The sequence below is a fragment of the Uranotaenia lowii genome, chromosome 1 (assembly GCF_029784155.1).
Source record: "Uranotaenia lowii strain MFRU-FL chromosome 1, ASM2978415v1, whole genome shotgun sequence".
In the NCBI taxonomy this organism is placed as follows: Eukaryota; Metazoa; Arthropoda; class Insecta; order Diptera; family Culicidae; genus Uranotaenia; species Uranotaenia lowii.
The window spans coordinates 58,909,752-58,927,257 of NC_073691.1; the positions used below are offsets into that span (position 1 = coordinate 58,909,752).

At 33.6% G+C, this 17,506-nt stretch overlaps 1 protein-coding gene across 2 annotated transcripts in view; it reads right to left on the reverse strand.

Annotated features, from left to right (window-relative positions):
- Positions 1 to 1,842: 1,842 nt before the first annotated feature.
- Positions 1,843 to 17,506, reverse strand: part of LOC129738766 (proton channel OtopLc-like) — a 32,527-nt gene continuing 16,863 nt past the window's right edge. For both annotated transcript variants that reach the window (XM_055730044.1, XM_055730045.1), the window contains exons 3-6: positions 13,920 to 14,140; positions 13,324 to 13,464; positions 12,938 to 13,198; positions 1,843 to 2,964 (exon numbers count right to left, since the gene is read on the reverse strand). In XM_055730044.1, coding sequence (XP_055586019.1) covers positions 1,964 to 2,964; positions 12,938 to 13,198; positions 13,324 to 13,464; positions 13,920 to 14,140 — 1,624 coding nt within the window. In that variant the 3' untranslated portion in view covers positions 1,843 to 1,963. The remainder of the gene's footprint in view (positions 2,965 to 12,937; positions 13,199 to 13,323; positions 13,465 to 13,919; positions 14,141 to 17,506) is intronic.

Below are 17,506 nucleotides of genomic sequence, written 5' to 3' on the forward strand. Positions count from 1 at the left end.
TCTCATAATACTAACAGTTCACCACACATCATACATCACAACACACAATTGAACGTGAAATCGGATATCCACTCGAACTCAATAAGATCTCATCACTTATCGAAATAATCATCAAAAATATGACAAAAGTCCACAAGCCCCAAACAGCTGACAATCATCATCATCACCTACATTGCATGAGTAGACAGTATATTTGTACGATACCACAAACGTCTCTCATCACTACTCAGTAGTAATACTATACTCAATTGTATAGTATACTCAAGAGTAATCATCAGGTGTCGGAGTCTCCCAGAACTCGGGTCGAACTAAATGGAACCATCTATTGATCGGGTGCTCAACCACACCGCAAGACAGACATCAGCATCATTTGTCGGTTAACCGTAAAGCAGGCGTGTGGTTTTCAAGTGTGTTCAACCGTTTTACTTGAAGTTTCTTGAAACCGTGTAATCCGGATTGAATAAAGTTATAACTTCCGGTGATAGATTTTATCTGCCTGACCGATAACGCAGCTACTAGGCTGAGCCTTGATATTTTCTGCGGTTTGGTGAAAAGTGTGATAACAAAGGGCCGTCTAAGTGAATACGGGTTTTGGCCGAACAATAAAGATATTTTCTGCATGGTATTCACTTTTTGCATGATGGACCCCACAACTATGGGCTAGGTTCATTAACGTGGATATGAGATCGACCTATTTCTTTCCGGAGCTTGTTTTATTCGGCAAACAAGTATCCAGAGTGGCTATTCTGATGGCGCCAAAAGCCTATCCAAACAAAATGGATTCCGGCTTGGATTGCATGCGTGCATGCTTTATAAGATGGCTGTCGTCGAAGGATACACATTAGCTTAAGACACAACTACACTTACACACACATCTAGTATCTAGTATTTTTTTTAAATATAAAGTTTTAGGATAAGTTTTAAGTAGTTAGGTTAGGTTTTTAATAAAAAATTTTAATGAATGACAACTTTTTTCAATACTAAACACTCATCTTTTTATTTTGGAAAACTTTGATTCCTGTACCTGGGCCTGGATGCAATCGGGTGGAAAATCGTCAAATATGCTGAACGCGAACCTGGTCGACTCGTAACCACATGGCAGGGTGAAACCTCAGGTGAGTCGATAAATTCTTTTGTCAGAGTCTCATGCGAGAAGAAATTTCTTCTGATGACAGACTGTTCTTTTCAATAGCTTAACTAAGAATGAATTTATTTTCTAATGACATTGTTAGAAGTGAAAACCATGGATTGCCTAGATTTCCACAAACTCATCTTGAATTGCTTGATCTCTAACAGTTTGGAAAGAATTTGTTCTCTCGACTCGCGTTGGTTCACCTCCATTTTAACCATATAACTCCATTTAAACAATACACATCAATGGGAAAGTGTGCAAAATTTGGTTCAATTTTACCCAATGGTAAAAAAATATGCCCTGTTGAATGGGTCGCAATAATTTCGTGTTCGCCCTTTATAAGGAACACCCTACCCCTACCCTACCGGTATCTGAACTGTTGTTATACCGTGGTTGAATAAAAGGGAATCTTTTGATTGCTTTGATTCAAGAATTATTCAACCAAGTAGGCTCACTACCTATAAGGCTCACAAAACATATCAGAATATCAATGAGCTTAGGAAGACAACACCAGAAACTAGCAACATACCAGCTACACATTTCACCTCCGCATTTGGTAGGAAATGAATGTTGTCATAATTGACGTCGTTTTAAAAAATTGGAATGCAACTGAAATGGTAATATAAAAGTTTGATTCTCAAGTCCAGATAAAATAAAAAAAATGTTGAATTTTTTGAAGAACTGTACTGAACATTTTTTATTACGTAGGTACTCAGTTTTAATTATTCGACTTACATCATTCGCTTAATCTAGTTTTTTTTTATCTCTATCACAAAGGTTTCTTATCAGATATAATAATGAGGCGGTATCACTGACACTCCTCCGATCCCATCAGTGATCATAGCGTACTTTGTAGGTATTCTTCCAAACTTCGAACAGACAAATGGTCGAATGGAACCGATAGAAGATGGCCAGTGGCATCGACACGTGGGTAATGATAGTCCAGGCCCACACTCCATAGAAGGACATCAACGACGGTCGGAAGCTGGCATTGGTCTTGATCAGGGTATTAACGAACCAGATCGACATGTTGGCTACCAGAAGGAAGGTTATGACTTCCCGCCCGGGTTTTGCCCGATTCTGTTTGGCACCCTTGCAGCGGCGCCACCACGAGTTCAGCGTGAACAACGTTTGAACCGATGTTTGCACGATCGATAGCAGCTCGGCGATCAAGGAATACGAAGTGGCGTACTCGGAGATGCCGATCGAGAAGAACGTCCCAATCATGCTGAACATGCCGTAGATGTAGATGCCGACCTGTGCCAACACCAGCAAGGTGCAATCCAATGACATTCCAGCGTCGCCCTTCTTCTGCGAGAACTTCAGATCGCGCATCACAAACATGGCATAGACGACGGCTGCCGTCGTGATGCCGTACAGAACTATTTCGCTAATCGTAACCTCCATTGTGGCCACATGTTGGTAGTTCTGTTCTTTATGCAGCACAAAGTACATAATTAGCACGATGATGGTCAACACGATGACCAGGACGCCACCGAACATTCCCCGCTGGGCACTGGAGCAATCAATCGACAGCAGATTGGCACTTTTGCCGGTCAGGCTCTTCCGGGAACCCTTCCGCGCGGTGCTGCCCCGGCGATTCGCGTGCCGCAGCTTCTTCCACATTTCGTACAGGATGACGGCACAAATCAGCGAGTATTCAATCGTACACGGAAACAAAAAGGGTGCCGCATTCTGAACCAATGACCCCATAATGTTGGACCGATGGCACTCGAATCCGGGCACGGCCGGCGAGACCATTTCCCGTTTGACCAAATGGCGGTGGTGCATGGCTTCATCGCTGGTGCCGTTCTTCGTCGGGTCGTCGTTTGCTGCAACGAGAATGAAAAGAACGATTGATTGAGCGACCGTTTTGTCATGCATTTGCGGAGAGCAATTTCCAATCAATTAGACAGCTTCGTTTCGGAGCGTGAGCATCTGGTAGCAAGGGACTTAGAACGGGGAGATAGATTCGTTAAAAGATGTTGTAAACTTTTATCTTTTAAAAAGAGAAACTGAATGTTATAAAGAATTATCACCACTATATTGAAGAAGTTTTTATTGAGTAACAATGCCAATATTAGCAATGAAATCGATATACATACTAAAAAAGCGCAACCAAAGCATTCAAAAGGATGATCTGGGACTTTTTAGTAGATAAAAAATGGCAATAAAATAAAAAAAAATCCTTTCAAAAGAATTTAATGTTTGCATGAAATGTGATGGTTTTAAAGGAATGATTAATGGCATTTCGGTGAATTACTAAATTTTAATAGGAAGAACATCAAATAGAACAATAGAAGTGATGAAAATTATAGACGAATAGATTAGATTAGGAAGCATGATAGGTATTTAAAATGAGCCAAGAGCGTTTTATGAGAAAACTTTTTGCCGTACAAGACCATTTATCCCTCACCGAATTATTGTCTAGAAGAAGCAAAGTCGAAAGGCCGATTTTTCACTGATCCAGACAATTGATTAATTGATGGATATATGGGCAGAGCCCGTCATCCCGATATCTTAAAAATTATCCTATATATAGTTGCCTCCTTAAATATAACACATACTGATTTTTCACTGTTTGAACACTGGAGTTTATATAAACCTTTAATATTATTAATGCTGTGAACTTCTCTCATAAATCGAAATGCTGGCTCGTTGCGACTGTAATTTGTTCTTCGATTTTCAAGAGCGTAACGTCTATATAGAGTCAAGGTACTGGAATTAGCCGTCAATCGAGAACTCAAAAAGATCGAATCCACGATCTATTTTTTAAAAGAAAAAAAATGTTGATGCGGTGCCGGTTCTCTAACAAATCCAGATCCAACAAGTGACACAGATTTTCATACTCTGGCATGTAGTCTGCCCAACCAAGATTCCTAACTGCGAATTTCACGGATCGTTTCAGGACAGCTTCCAATCGATTTATATGCACACGGTACATTGGTCTCCAAACTATGCTCGCAATGTCGAATTTCGATCTTACCATGCTAACGTACAGGCTTTTTATTGTGTAGGAGTCTTCCAGTTCTCCAGCAAACCGCCACACCACTCCAAAAAGTGCAAGTCTGTCTGATACTAGGCTATTTATGTGGTCCATGAAAGTCAATCCGGAATCCATTTTAACGCTCAAATCTTGTACGCTAAAAACTCTGCTTATGTCTTCTCCGCCTAGAGAGTAAGTATGCTGGATCGGGTTAGAGCTCCTCGTAAATGATATGACTGCGCATTTTGAGCCGTTCAGTTGCAGTTTTGTTCTGATCGTAAAATCTGTAAACGCATTCAAGTCACGTTGAAGTTTTTCGTTATCATTTATTCTTTCAACGGGCGTGAATAATTTTACATCGTCGGCACGAATGCGTCCGAAAGCACTTCTGGTAAGCTGTTCATCAATAGAATGAAGAGGAGGGGCCCCAAGTGATTACCTTGAGGTACTCCTGAAGGCACTTTATATGGTTCCAAACTAATTGAATTGACCGATACGAATTGTCGTCTGTTCATTAGGTAGATCTTTATCCAACTAAGAATATTTCCTCCGATACCTATTTTTGAAGACGTTTCCAAGATTTCATCGATTCTTGCTACGTCAAAGGCTTTTGACATGTCAGTGTAAATGCAGTTCACTTGATATCCCTTAAACATCTAATCCAATACACGGGTAGTGAACTCGCACAGATAAGTTGCCACTGACCGTTTCTTGAAGAAACCGTGTTGGCAAGGTGAAATCCTGTGTGCGATTATAGAATATAGCCGTTGATAAATTAGCTTTTCGAAAAACTTTGGTAATTCTGAGAGTATAGACACTTCTCTGTTATTCTCTGCCAAATGTCTCGATCTTTTTTTATGAATTGGAGTCACTCGTGATAGCTTCCAAACGGATGGAAATAATCCTGCACGTAGCGATGAATTAAACAATAACATCAAAGGTCGCACCAATTCGCTGCAACAAGCTTTGATCAACGTGTTCGGTATTCCATCAGGACCAGATGATTTAGTAGGGTTTAGATCTTCGATGACTGCCTTGATTTCGTGAATCGAAGACGAATTTCCAGAACTGTCGCGAATAAGATTTAATTTTAAAAAAAATAAAAAAAGCGAAATAAATAACAAAATTGACATAAATTGTCAAAATTTTTAATTTTGAAATTTTCATCAATTTCTTCTTTGGTTTTACCAGTTCATCTTTCGGCCGAACCAGTTTAAAAATTGGAGCTGAAGCCCCTTTTCATAAAACTCATAAGGCACATTGTACCAAGGGGTACGGCCCCGAATTTCATTTTATCAATGCTAGGAACTTGATTCTTACATCGTATGCTACGATAGCGATTGTAAGATCAATACCTACTTCGCCCAACGCTATACTCGCAAGTAGAAATGGCTCTGAGATGGGGAAAACGACATAAAATAACACGGACGATGCCCACTATCTCAACTTCGGCATGAGAAGGCAGGAAGGAAAATGTGACAAATTCCTTCCTGAGAAAGGAACGAGAGAAGTTGAGATGGTGTGCATCGTTCGAATAAGCTCTCAGGCTTGTTTTTTCGTTCCTTTTTCATTACCCCTTTACAAGCTTTCGTTCGTATCGAACAACCTGTGCAATACGATTATTCGGATGTTGTTGTTTTCTTACTGTTTTTCTTACAGAAAAAAAATATTTAATCAGGTGATTGACATGGCGACAAGGTAACCCTTCGAAAAACGATTTAGTAGGTCGATTGATCGTGGAATTAATTTTCACGATTGTTTACCACACTACGATACTGGGGGAGGAAGATCGAATAAAAAAAAGAAAAAAATCATTCAAACGTCAAATTTCTCTCATCAATCTACCGACCAGTGCGAAGGTTCAAAATTTTATTTTCTTATTTAAAGATTTGCAATGAATCATTTTTGATGCTGAAGAGCATTTGTTTTGCTTTAAACAATTATTTAATTAGGTTTTGTTTGACTCTGGCAAATTCTTGCATGTTCAGGCGTTTTAAGTCGCTCAAATTTCGTTGAAGTTTTTGAAGCTGTTAATTAATAATTGTTTGATCAATGATAGTTGTTCTTAAAAAAAAGCTTAAACAACAGATTTAGATTCTGGGTAGTTCCCATGGACCGAACATCATTTATATATAGTTCAAAGTTTATATTTACGACAGAGTTGACAGACTGGTATTGGATAATCTAGCTGGTGTATTCGATTTCGATGTTTACTTTTGAATCTGCAGCACTTAACCCAGAAGACTTAAATGTAGCACCTAAACAACTGAGTTACATGACTCGCTACACAAAACTGATCATCTAAAGTTAAAATTTGAACGATTACAAATATTTTCAATATTTGCTGGTTTTTTGCCGAAAAGTAAAAAAAAACGGTACAGAAAACGACATACAAAAAGTCTTCCTCCCTTAGACGATATTTCTTGATAATGCTTTTCTAAATTTACAAAAAATGCCAAATTGACGAAATTTCCCAAAATTGCAATATTGACCAAATTGTCTGAATGGCTAAAGTTGATTAAATTAATAAAATTGATTAAATTTGCAAAATTGACAAAATAAATAAAATTGACAAAATTTGCAAAATTGAGAAAATTTTCAAAGTTGACAAAAAAAAAAACTAAATTGACAAAAATTGCAAAATTGATTGAATAGACAACACGGACAAATTATAAAAAAAAATGGCAAAATTGACAAAACGTTGACGAAAATGAATTGACAAAAATTAACATAGACGACCAAAATTCATAAAATTGACAAAATTGACTAAAATTACCAAATATACCAAATTGTCAAAAAGGAAAAAAAAAATCACTTAAATGACAATAAAGCCAAAATTCACAAGATTGACAAAATCAAAATTGATGCCAAAACTAAAAGTTTAGTCAATATTGACAAAATTGAGAAAAATAACAACTCAGACGAAAATGACCAAAATGATTAATTAAATAAAGTGAATAAAATGACAAAATAGTCAAAAATAACAAAGTTGTCAAAATTTTCTTAATTGACAGTTTTGGCGTGTTTTAACAAAATTGACAGAATTATAACATTTTATAAGATTGAAGAAGTTGACATAATTGAAATTTTTTTATAAAATTCTCAAAGAAGATGATACTGAAAAATTTTACAAAAAAGACATGTATGACAAAATTGACATAAATGAGTAATTCACAAAATTGACAAAAGTGACATAAATGACAAAATTGTCCAAATTAACGAAATTTACATAAAAGACAAATATTGACAAAATTGTCAAAAAATACAAAATTGATAAAATATGCAAATATGACAAAATCGACAAATTTGACATTGTGGACTCAAAGGACAAAATTAATGATATTGACTAAATTGATCAAATTTGTAAAATTGGAAAAAGGATAAATTTATCAAAATTGACACAACGGACAAAATTGACAAAATTTAGAAAAATGACAATGTTCACAAAATTTACAACGGACAAAATTAAAAAATCTGTCATTCATGACAAAAATGATAAACAATTTAAATAAAGGACAATTTTCACAAAATTGACAACAGCGAAAAGTTGGCATAAATGACATAACTTACAAAAGCGAGTTGCAAATTTGAAAAATTACTCAAAATTACACCAATTTAACAAACTGGAAGAGATGGAGATATTGACAAAATTTTAACAAGATTGACAAAATTTTTAATGTCAATTCTATCAAGTTTTTTCAATTTGTAATATTGTGAATGAGTAATTTTGTCAGTTTGGCCAATTAAATTTTTTCCATTTCTGTCAATGTGGACAATTATGTCAGTTTTACCAATTTTGGCATTCCGCTCAATTTGGTCAATTTTGTCAATTTCGCAAATTTAGTAAATTTTGTTACTTTGACAATTTCTAAATCTTATTTATTTTGCCATTTTCGTCAATATTTTCAGTTTGATGACTTATGTCATTTATTGAAAATTTGCCAGTTTTTTTCAATTTACGTCGACTTTGTCATTAATGGCAATTTGGAATATTTTGTCCTTTCTGTGAATTTTGTCAATTTAATAAATATGGTCAAATTCGTCAATTTAGTCAAATTTGGAGATTTGATCAGTTTTGTCAATTTGAAAAATTATGTCACTTTGTTAAAATTTTCTCAATATTGCAAGTTTTTTTCAATTTTGTTATTTTTGACAGTTTGTCAAAATTTTGAGTTTTTTTTGGTAATGATATTAATGTCAATTAGGCTGGAACAAATATCAGTTTCTTCTTTTATCACCCCCCCCCCCCCCTTCGAAATTTCCAAAAACCCGAAGGGGGAAATAAATAAAGTTTGAAGTATTTTATGTAAATTTCGTAAAAAAAAATCAAGTATCAGAAAGATTACAAGACCAATAAACTAAATTTAGGAAGATTAGAGTTATTTCACCGTTTGATTTTATTGAATTTAAAAAATTACTTGATTCGTAGGTTTTGTGCAATGATATAATTTGTAATTTTGTTTCATACAAGATTTCGTGCAATTTATTCCAATTTATTTGTTTTTCGCATTATTTTTTATTGTCCCCCCCCCCCTCGAGATGTTCCAACTCCGAGTGACAAAAGAAGGATTTGAAATTTGTTCCAGCCTTATTGTCAATTTATAAAATTTGGTCATTTTTAATAAAGTTCAATAAGTCAATAAGGTTTATTCTGTAGCAATTTTGTCAAGTCTATAAATTTTTAATTTTTTTTTGTCTTTTTTGTCTTTTTTGTCTTTTTTGTCTTTTTTGTCTTTTTTGTCTTTTTTGTCTTTTTTGTCTTTTTTGTCTTTTTTGTCTTTTTTGTCTTTTTTGTCTTTTTTGTCTTTTTTGTCTTTTTTGTCTTTTTTGTCTTTTTTGTCTTTTTTGTCTTTTTTGTCTTTTTTGTCTTTTTTGTCTTTTTTGTCTTTTTTGTCTTTTTTGTCTTTTTTGTCTTTTTTGTCTTTTTTGTCTTTTTTGTCTTTTTTGTCTTTTTTGTCTTTTTTGTCTTTTTTGTCTTTTTTGTCTTTTTTGTCTTTTTTGTCTTTTTTGTCTTTTTTGTCTTTTTTGTCTTTTTTGTCTTTTTTGTCTTTTTTGTCTTTTTTGTCTTTTTTGTCTTTTTTGTCTTTTTTGTCTTTTTTGTCTTTTTTGTCTTTTTTGTCTTTTTTGTCTTTTTTGTCTTTTTTGTCTTTTTTGTCTTTTTTGTCTTTTTTGTCTTTTTTGTCTTTTTTGTCTTTTTTGTCTTTTTTGTCTTTTTTGTCTTTTTTGTCTTTTTTGTCTTTTTTGTCTTTTTTGTCTTTTTTGTCTTTTTTGTCTTTTTTGTCTTTTTTGTCTTTTTTGTCTTTTTTGTCTTTTTTGTCTTTTTTGTCTTTTTTGTCTTTTTTGTCTTTTTTGTCTTTTTTGTCTTTTTTGTCTTTTTTGTCTTTTTTGTCTTTTTTGTCTTTTTTGTCTTTTTTGTCTTTTTTGTCTTTTTTGTCTTTTTTGTCTTTTTTGTCTTTTTTGTCTTTTTTGTCTTTTTTGTCTTTTTTGTCTTTTTTGTCTTTTTTGTCTTTTTTGTCTTTTTTGTCTTTTTTGTCTTTTTTGTCTTTTTTGTCTTTTTTGTCTTTTTTGTCTTTTTTGTCTTTTTTGTCTTTTTTGTCTTTTTTGTCTTTTTTGTCTTTTTTGTCTTTTTTGTCTTTTTTGTCTTTTTTGTCTTTTTTGTCTTTTTTGTCTTTTTTGTCTTTTTTGTCTTTTTTGTCTTTTTTGTCTTTTTTGTCTTTTTTGTCTTTTTTGTCTTTTTTGTCTTTTTTGTCTTTTTTGTCTTTTTTGTCTTTTTTGTCTTTTTTGTCTTTTTTGTCTTTTTTGTCTTTTTTGTCTTTTTTGTCTTTTTTGTCTTTTTTGTCTTTTTTGTCTTTTTTGTCTTTTTTGTCTTTTTTGTCTTTTTTGTCTTTTTTGTCTTTTTTGTCTTTTTTGTCTTTTTTGTCTTTTTTGTCTTTTTTGTCTTTTTTGTCTTTTTTGTCTTTTTTGTCTTTTTTGTCTTTTTTGTCTTTTTTGTCTTTTTTGTCTTTTTTGTCTTTTTTGTCTTTTTTGTCTTTTTTGTCTTTTTTGTCTTTTTTGTCTTTTTTGTCTTTTTTGTCTTTTTTGTCTTTTTTGTCTTTTTTGTCTTTTTTGTCTTTTTTGTCTTTTTTGTCTTTTTTGTCTTTTTTGTCTTTTTTGTCTTTTTTGTCTTTTTTGTCTTTTTTGTCTTTTTTGTCTTTTTTGTCTTTTTTGTCTTTTTTGTCTTTTTTGTCTTTTTTGTCTTTTTTGTCTTTTTTGTCTTTTTTGTCTTTTTTGTCTTTTTTGTCTTTTTTGTCTTTTTTGTCTTTTTTGTCTTTTTTGTCTTTTTTGTCTTTTTTGTCTTTTTTGTCTTTTTTGTCTTTTTTGTCTTTTTTGTCTTTTTTGTCTTTTTTGTCTTTTTTGTCTTTTTTGTCTTTTTTGTCTTTTTTGTCTTTTTTGTCTTTTTTGTCTTTTTTGTCTTTTTTGTCTTTTTTGTCTTTTTTGTCTTTTTTGTCTTTTTTGTCTTTTTTGTCTTTTTTGTCTTTTTTGTCTTTTTTGTCTTTTTTGTCTTTTTTGTCTTTTTTGTCTTTTTTGTCTTTTTTGTCTTTTTTGTCTTTTTTGTCTTTTTTGTCTTTTTTGTCTTTTTTGTCTTTTTTGTCTTTTTTGTCTTTTTTGTCTTTTTTGTCTTTTTTGTCTTTTTTGTCTTTTTTGTCTTTTTTGTCTTTTTTGTCTTTTTTGTCTTTTTTGTCTTTTTTGTCTTTTTTGTCTTTTTTGTCTTTTTTGTCTTTTTTGTCTTTTTTGTCTTTTTTGTCTTTTTTGTCTTTTTTGTCTTTTTTGTCTTTTTTGTCTTTTTTGTCTTTTTTGTCTTTTTTGTCTTTTTTGTCTTTTTTGTCTTTTTTGTCTTTTTTGTCTTTTTTGTCTTTTTTGTCTTTTTTGTCTTTTTTGTCTTTTTTGTCTTTTTTGTCTTTTTTGTCTTTTTTGTCTTTTTTGTCTTTTTTGTCTTTTTTGTCTTTTTTGTCTTTTTTGTCTTTTTTGTCTTTTTTGTCTTTTTTGTCTTTTTTGTCTTTTTTGTCTTTTTTGTCTTTTTTGTCTTTTTTGTCTTTTTTGTCTTTTTTGTCTTTTTTGTCTTTTTTGTCTTTTTTGTCTTTTTTGTCTTTTTTGTCTTTTTTGTCTTTTTTGTCTTTTTTGTCTTTTTTGTCTTTTTTGTCTTTTTTGTCTTTTTTGTCTTTTTTGTCTTTTTTGTCTTTTTTGTCTTTTTTGTCTTTTTTGTCATTTTTGTCATTTTTGTCTTTTTTGTCTTTTTTGTCTTTTTTGTCTTTTTTGTCTTTTTTGTCTTTTTTGTCTTTTTTTGTCTTTTTTGTCTTTTTTGTCTTTTTTGTCTTTTTTGTCTTTTTTGTCTTTTTTGTCTTTTTTGTCTTTTTTGTCTTTTTTGTCTTTTTTGTCTTTTTTGTCTTTTTTGTCTTTTTTGTCTTTTTTGTCTTTTTTGTCTTTTTTGTCTTTTTTGTCTTTTTTGTCTTTTTTGTCTTTTTTGTCTTTTTTGTCTTTTTTGTCTTTTTTGTCTTTTTTGTCTTTTTTGTCTTTTTTGTCTTTTTTGTCTTTTTTGTCTTGTTTGTCTTGTTTGTCTTTTTTGTCTTTTTTGTCTTTTTTGTCTTTTTTGTCTTTTTTGTCTTTTTTGTCTTTTTTGTCTTTTTTGTCTTTTTTGTCTTTTTTGTCTTTTTTGTCTTTTTTGTCTTTTTTGTCATTTTTGTCTTTTTTGTCTTTTTTGTCTTTTTTGTCTTTTTTGTCTTTTTTGTCTTTTTTGTCTTTTTTGTCTTTTTTGTCTTTTTTTGTCTTTTTTGTCTTTTTTGTCTTTTTTGTCTTTTTTGCCTTTTTTGTCTTTTTTGTCTTTTTTGTCTTTTTTGTCTTTTTTGTCTTTTTTGTCTTTTTTGTCTTTTTTGTCTTTTTTGTCTTTTTTGTCTTTTTTGTCTTTTTTGTCTTTTTTGTCTTTTTTGTCTTTTTTGTCTTTTTTGTCTTTTTTGTCTTTTTTGTCTTTTTTGTCTTTTTTGTCTTTTTTGTCTTTTTTGTCTTTTTTGTCTTTTTTGTCTTTTTTGTCTTTTTTGTCTTTTTTGTCTTTTTTGTCTTTTTTGTCTTTTTTGTCTTTTTTGTCTTTTTTGTCTTTTTTGTCTTTTTTGTCTTTTTTGTCTTTTTTGTCTTTTTTGTCTTTTTTGTCTTTTTTGTCTTTTTTGTCTTTTTTGTCTTTTTTGTCTTTTTTGTCTTTTTTGTCTTTTTTGTCTTTTTTGTCTTTTTTGTCTTTTTTGTCTTTTTTGTCTTTTTTGTCTTTTTTGTCTTTTTTGTCTTTTTTGTCTTTTTTGTCTTTTTTGTCTTTTTTGTCTTTTTTGTCTTTTTTGTCTTTTTTGTCTTTTTTGTCTTTTTTGTCTTTTTTGTCTTTTTTGTCTTTTTTGTCTTTTTTGTCTTTTTTGTCTTTTTTGTCTTTTTTGTCTTTTTTGTCTTTTTTGTCTTTTTTGTCTTTTTTGTCTTTTTTGTCTTTTTTGTCTTTTTTGTCTTTTTTGTCTTTTTTGTCTTTTTTGTCTTTTTTGTCCTCGATGACGTCTTACCCTTCCGGGTAACTGAACGTAAAAATGTCAACTGCATTGAATGAAATTTCACTGTAAATTTGTAATATTAAGGGATGCTAGTTTTAACATTAGTTTTGTTAGTGACAGTTTAAATTTAGCTTGAAAGTAACAATTCAAACATCCATTTGTTAAAGATTCGTCCGAGTATTTAGAAATGAATTGAGCAGTCTGTTACCGATAAATGTAACCCTAAATCAAATTATTAATTTATTGATGGGTTTGATAATTTACCTGCCCGGTCCAGCATCATCCCGTGCAGCCCCCCGTGAGCGATGTGCACGATTTCGTGCTTGGCCTCTTCGATGATCACGTACAACCATTCGCACAGATTGGTGGCCAGCATGTGCATCAGCCCGAAGCGGGACACGAACTTGTGCCGGTCCATCTGGAATTGGCCGCTGCTGAAGAAGATGAACTGCATCTGCAGGATGCAGAGGGTCATTCGGCCGGCCGGGATTAGGGCAATCAGTACATTCTGGCAGCGTTCGTCGTCTGTGCGTTTGTGATGAGAAAAGCGGATTGGAAGGAAGTTCGATTGATAATTTTATATTTTAAAATGTTAAAAATAATAGTTTTTCATGTTTTGTAATTAAAATTCACAAAAATTTAGAACTTACGTTTTAATTCAAAATACTGTCCAAATTCTAGCCCAGAATAGACCATACTTCCGATGCCGAAAGCAATTGCTCCAACCCTAAGATAGAACGATCCAAATCTGGAGTGGGATCCTTTAAGGGTATCTGGGATGGCACCATCATCTGGAAATAGAAGGATTAACGTAAAGGTAAAATGTTGAAGATACCGAATGCATTTTTAAGAATTCCGGTTAAAAATTTGTTTTTTTTTTTCGAAACTTTACTCTCAAAGCAATTTCATCATCCAATCGATTTGAATGGTTAGCAATTACGATTCTAATCAATCTTATCAATTTCTTTTATACAGCTTTGATATTTCAAGCACGCGACACGTTTCGGTGACGCTGATCCGGATTATCGGTGTAGTATATGCATAAACAGTCAAAAGCCTAATAAACTTTATTGTTTTGGTTGCGTCTTCGGGTGGCATCGATGTCTTTATTGCACCGTTTCTGAGCTCTAGCTGGAATTCGTAGACATGCGAGTGCAAATTGGATTGCAGTTGATAACAAGTAAGTAGGGTAGTAAAAAAAATCGAGCCACAACAGTCTATAAAAAGTCCATTCCAAAAAACTTACTGTACTGCTCCATCAACGAGAGAAGCCGGGTCCTCTGCCGATACTGGGTGACGTAGATGAAGCAAACGAAGGCCATGCTCATCAGGTACAGGTACAGGTAGAACACCTGGAAGAAGTTCTCCGGGGCCTGGTCCGACACGACATCCGTGATGGGAAATGCGATTCCCAGCACGATTAGCAGCTTGGCGTACAGGGCCGATAGGGCGGTGCTGAAGTGGTCCCTGCAAAGGTGTGGACAGAATTTGAAATCATTTAATTGTCGGTTGGATGTAAACGAGGCACATGATTTAACACAAGAATAAAAAAACAGAAAATTGCTTAAAAGTTGTAACAACATTTAACTGAAAGCAACAACATAAAAATTATGACATTTTGAATTTAATCTCTGAAGAGTTCCCTTCAAGATATACACATTCCATTACCGAGGTTTAATTCTCTTGCATTCTTAGAAGCAAAGAAAAGTCGCATGCAGTCTCGTCGGAATTCTAAGGATGTGAAGCAGTGTAGTCCCACCAAATTTTGCAATGCAAGCAGTTTTTGAACTGGCACACTTTCTTCATCGCAAGATTTTCTCGTCAAAAAGTATAAAAAGTTTCAAATGAAAGGTGTTATAGTGAAAGACGATTCCAATTTTTTAACCTCACTTTGATTTATTTTCCGCAGGGTTAAAAAGTTTCTACGGCATGAGAATGACAGATTATTCATTTTGTTAATAGGTAGGGATTTATATAAATTAATTAACTAAATTAATCACTTACGTTTAGTGCCTTTATCAATTTTATCTTGGTTCACAAATAGGTGCTGTAACTGTGTAAAGGATAAGGTTAACCTACAATGTGGTTCGATAACAAGATAAGTTTTTAAGTTATTACCTCGGTCGTAGATCACTATTACTTATTCAACTCTAGAGCAACTTTGATTTGTGGTGTTTAATGAGAAACACTTTAGTAAATAAAGAAATATAAAAAAGGGTAAATGAGCTAAATTTCATTTGCAAATTTGCTTAGAATGACTCACCACTTTGAGATCGCATGAAACTTTAATGAGCTAGTCAATGACATTTGCTACCAACCTTGTAATACTATTTAGGATTGCATATTTTTGGAAGGTAGGTTCGTTGTGAACGAGGGGTTCGCAACAAAAGGCGATTCGCTCCACTAATTGGGACCAGGAAGGGTAAATGTCTATCGGACCCCAAAGCTAATCTTTTGAGAACTTCCTGACATCCATACATATTTTATGCCTCTAAGAAACTCTTCTTCGGCTCATACACATGTTTAATTTATCAGTACACTGAGTCGGTTTGAAGTCGTTTTTGAACTTCTCAAGGCCTAAGGTCTTAGAAGCTCCATGATTAATTTTGTTATTTATTATTAATTAATAATAGTATATTTAAGGCCAATTACTCTACAAAGTTTTATGTGCCGTGGTATTCTTGAAACATATCTTTACAGCTATGTTAGGGAAGGGGGGAGCCGAAATAGTCGCGGCGACTCGACATGTTCGTAAAAAAAAAATCTAAAATTGGAAAGGAATGAGGTTAAATTAAGGATCATATCAGTGTAAGTATTTTTCCATAAGGGTTCCGTGGCGGCGTACTGAAGCATTGGATTCGGTCGAGTTTCATGATTAATTTTAGACAATTTTAAAGTATCGTTTACATGTGTAAATTTTAACTTTAAGGTTTGTATGAAAAAAAAATTAACAACTAACTAACAATTTGTATGTCAATTTAAAATTTCTATAATTTTCTGTGCTCTACCTTAAAGCATGGATCATCCAAAATCTGGACGCACTGTTTATTATATCATAGCGCTCCTAGTTGTCGAATCTGGAATGTTTTGACGGTACTTTGTTCGGAAATGTTTCCTTTATCAGTGCTGAAAATTTCATTACGATTCGTTTTGTTCCAAAAAAGTTACACGTGATGGAAGCCTCGAGACGAAAATTAATTTTGGACACCCACGTCAAAAACCCGACGTGGCCGGGTTCAAAAATCGCGAAATCTGTAAAGATGGTCTAATCGACCGTGTGCAGAGTTCTCAAACGTTTCCGTGAGATGCTTACTATCGATCGGCAGGTTCATACCAAGCGTGATAGTGGAATTAAGGATCGGAAACTGCATTTGAAGGTATTGAGAACGATCATGGTAAACCCAGGGCAGTCGGACTATGACATCGCCAATAAATTCAATGCCGACCGGTGCACCGCCAGAATGATTCGTCTGCGCGTAGGAATACGATCTTATCAGGCTAGTAAGCAACCAAACCGAACATTGAAGAAGAATGTAGAAGCCCAAGGACGGGCCCGGAAGGTATACAACAAGGTTCTAACAAAGTACGACGGATGCATCCTCATGGATGACGAAACGTACTTGAAGATGGATTTTGGGCGGCTTCCTGGCCAAAAATTTTACAAAGCTACTGGTCGGGGTGGTGTCCCCGCCAAGTTCAAATTCGTTTTTGCCGATAAGTTGGCAAGAAAGTGTTTGATCTGGCAAGGTATTTGCAGCTGTGGACGAAAAACCCCGGTTTTTGTGAAAAACAATACCATGGACTCCGAAATGTACAAGGAGGAGTGCCTAAAAAACGTTTTTTTCCGTACATTAGATCTCACAAAGGACCAGTAAAGTTTTCGCCAGATTTGTCAAGCTGCCACTACAGCAAAGAGGTACTAAAATGGTATCGGGCCAACGGGTGGATTTTGTCGAAAAGGACATCAACCCACCCAACTGCCCTCAATTCCGCCCAATCGATAAATTTTGGGCAATTGTTAAGCAGAAGATGAAGAAGAATGGTAGGACGACTCGGGATGGAACAGAGATGAAGAGATTGTGGAACAAAATGGCCGCTGAGGTCAGTGAATAGGGTGTCCAAACTATGATGAGTGGTACTCGACGAAAAATTCTAAATTTCATCAAAAAAACATCGGAATATTTTTTTATTATTTTTCCTTTAAAGTGCAATAAAAACCCTACATTTTAAGTACAAAACATTTTTATTTCGTTTACATAGCTCCGAGATAGCCCCTTTTTAATGCGTCTAGATTTTGAGTGATCCATGATTTATGTCGAGTCCTTGAGCAAGTATCAAATATAATTGATGTTGGAGTCCTGAAAAAACTTATGCACTTTCATACCATGCGTTACACACCATTACAGTAATTTGTTCATGTCCTTTTGAAGCGCAACGCAGACCGCTTTCAAGTCAATGGCTCTGTGTCTTTTCAAATCATCGATATGCAGTAATTTTGCTGAGTTGAGATAGGTACCTTTGTCATTCATAAAAAGCACGAGTATAAGCGGTCCAAAGTGACTACCTTGTGCAACACCAGAAGTCATATCGAATACTGAAGAGAGCAAATCGAAGAAAAAGTGTACATATGTAGCCGTGTCGTTTTAGCTAGTAGGAATGCAACCCTAAACTATGGTGTTATTTGTCAAAAGCCTCGTCGAAGTCCGTATACAGGGTTACAATATAGTTCACGTACTTAAAAAAATGCTTCAAAACCGTTACCCTGCTAACTCGTTATTCCAATCGAACCACCTGAGTAATTAGTGACTGTGCGTTCAACTTCGTTAGCCACAC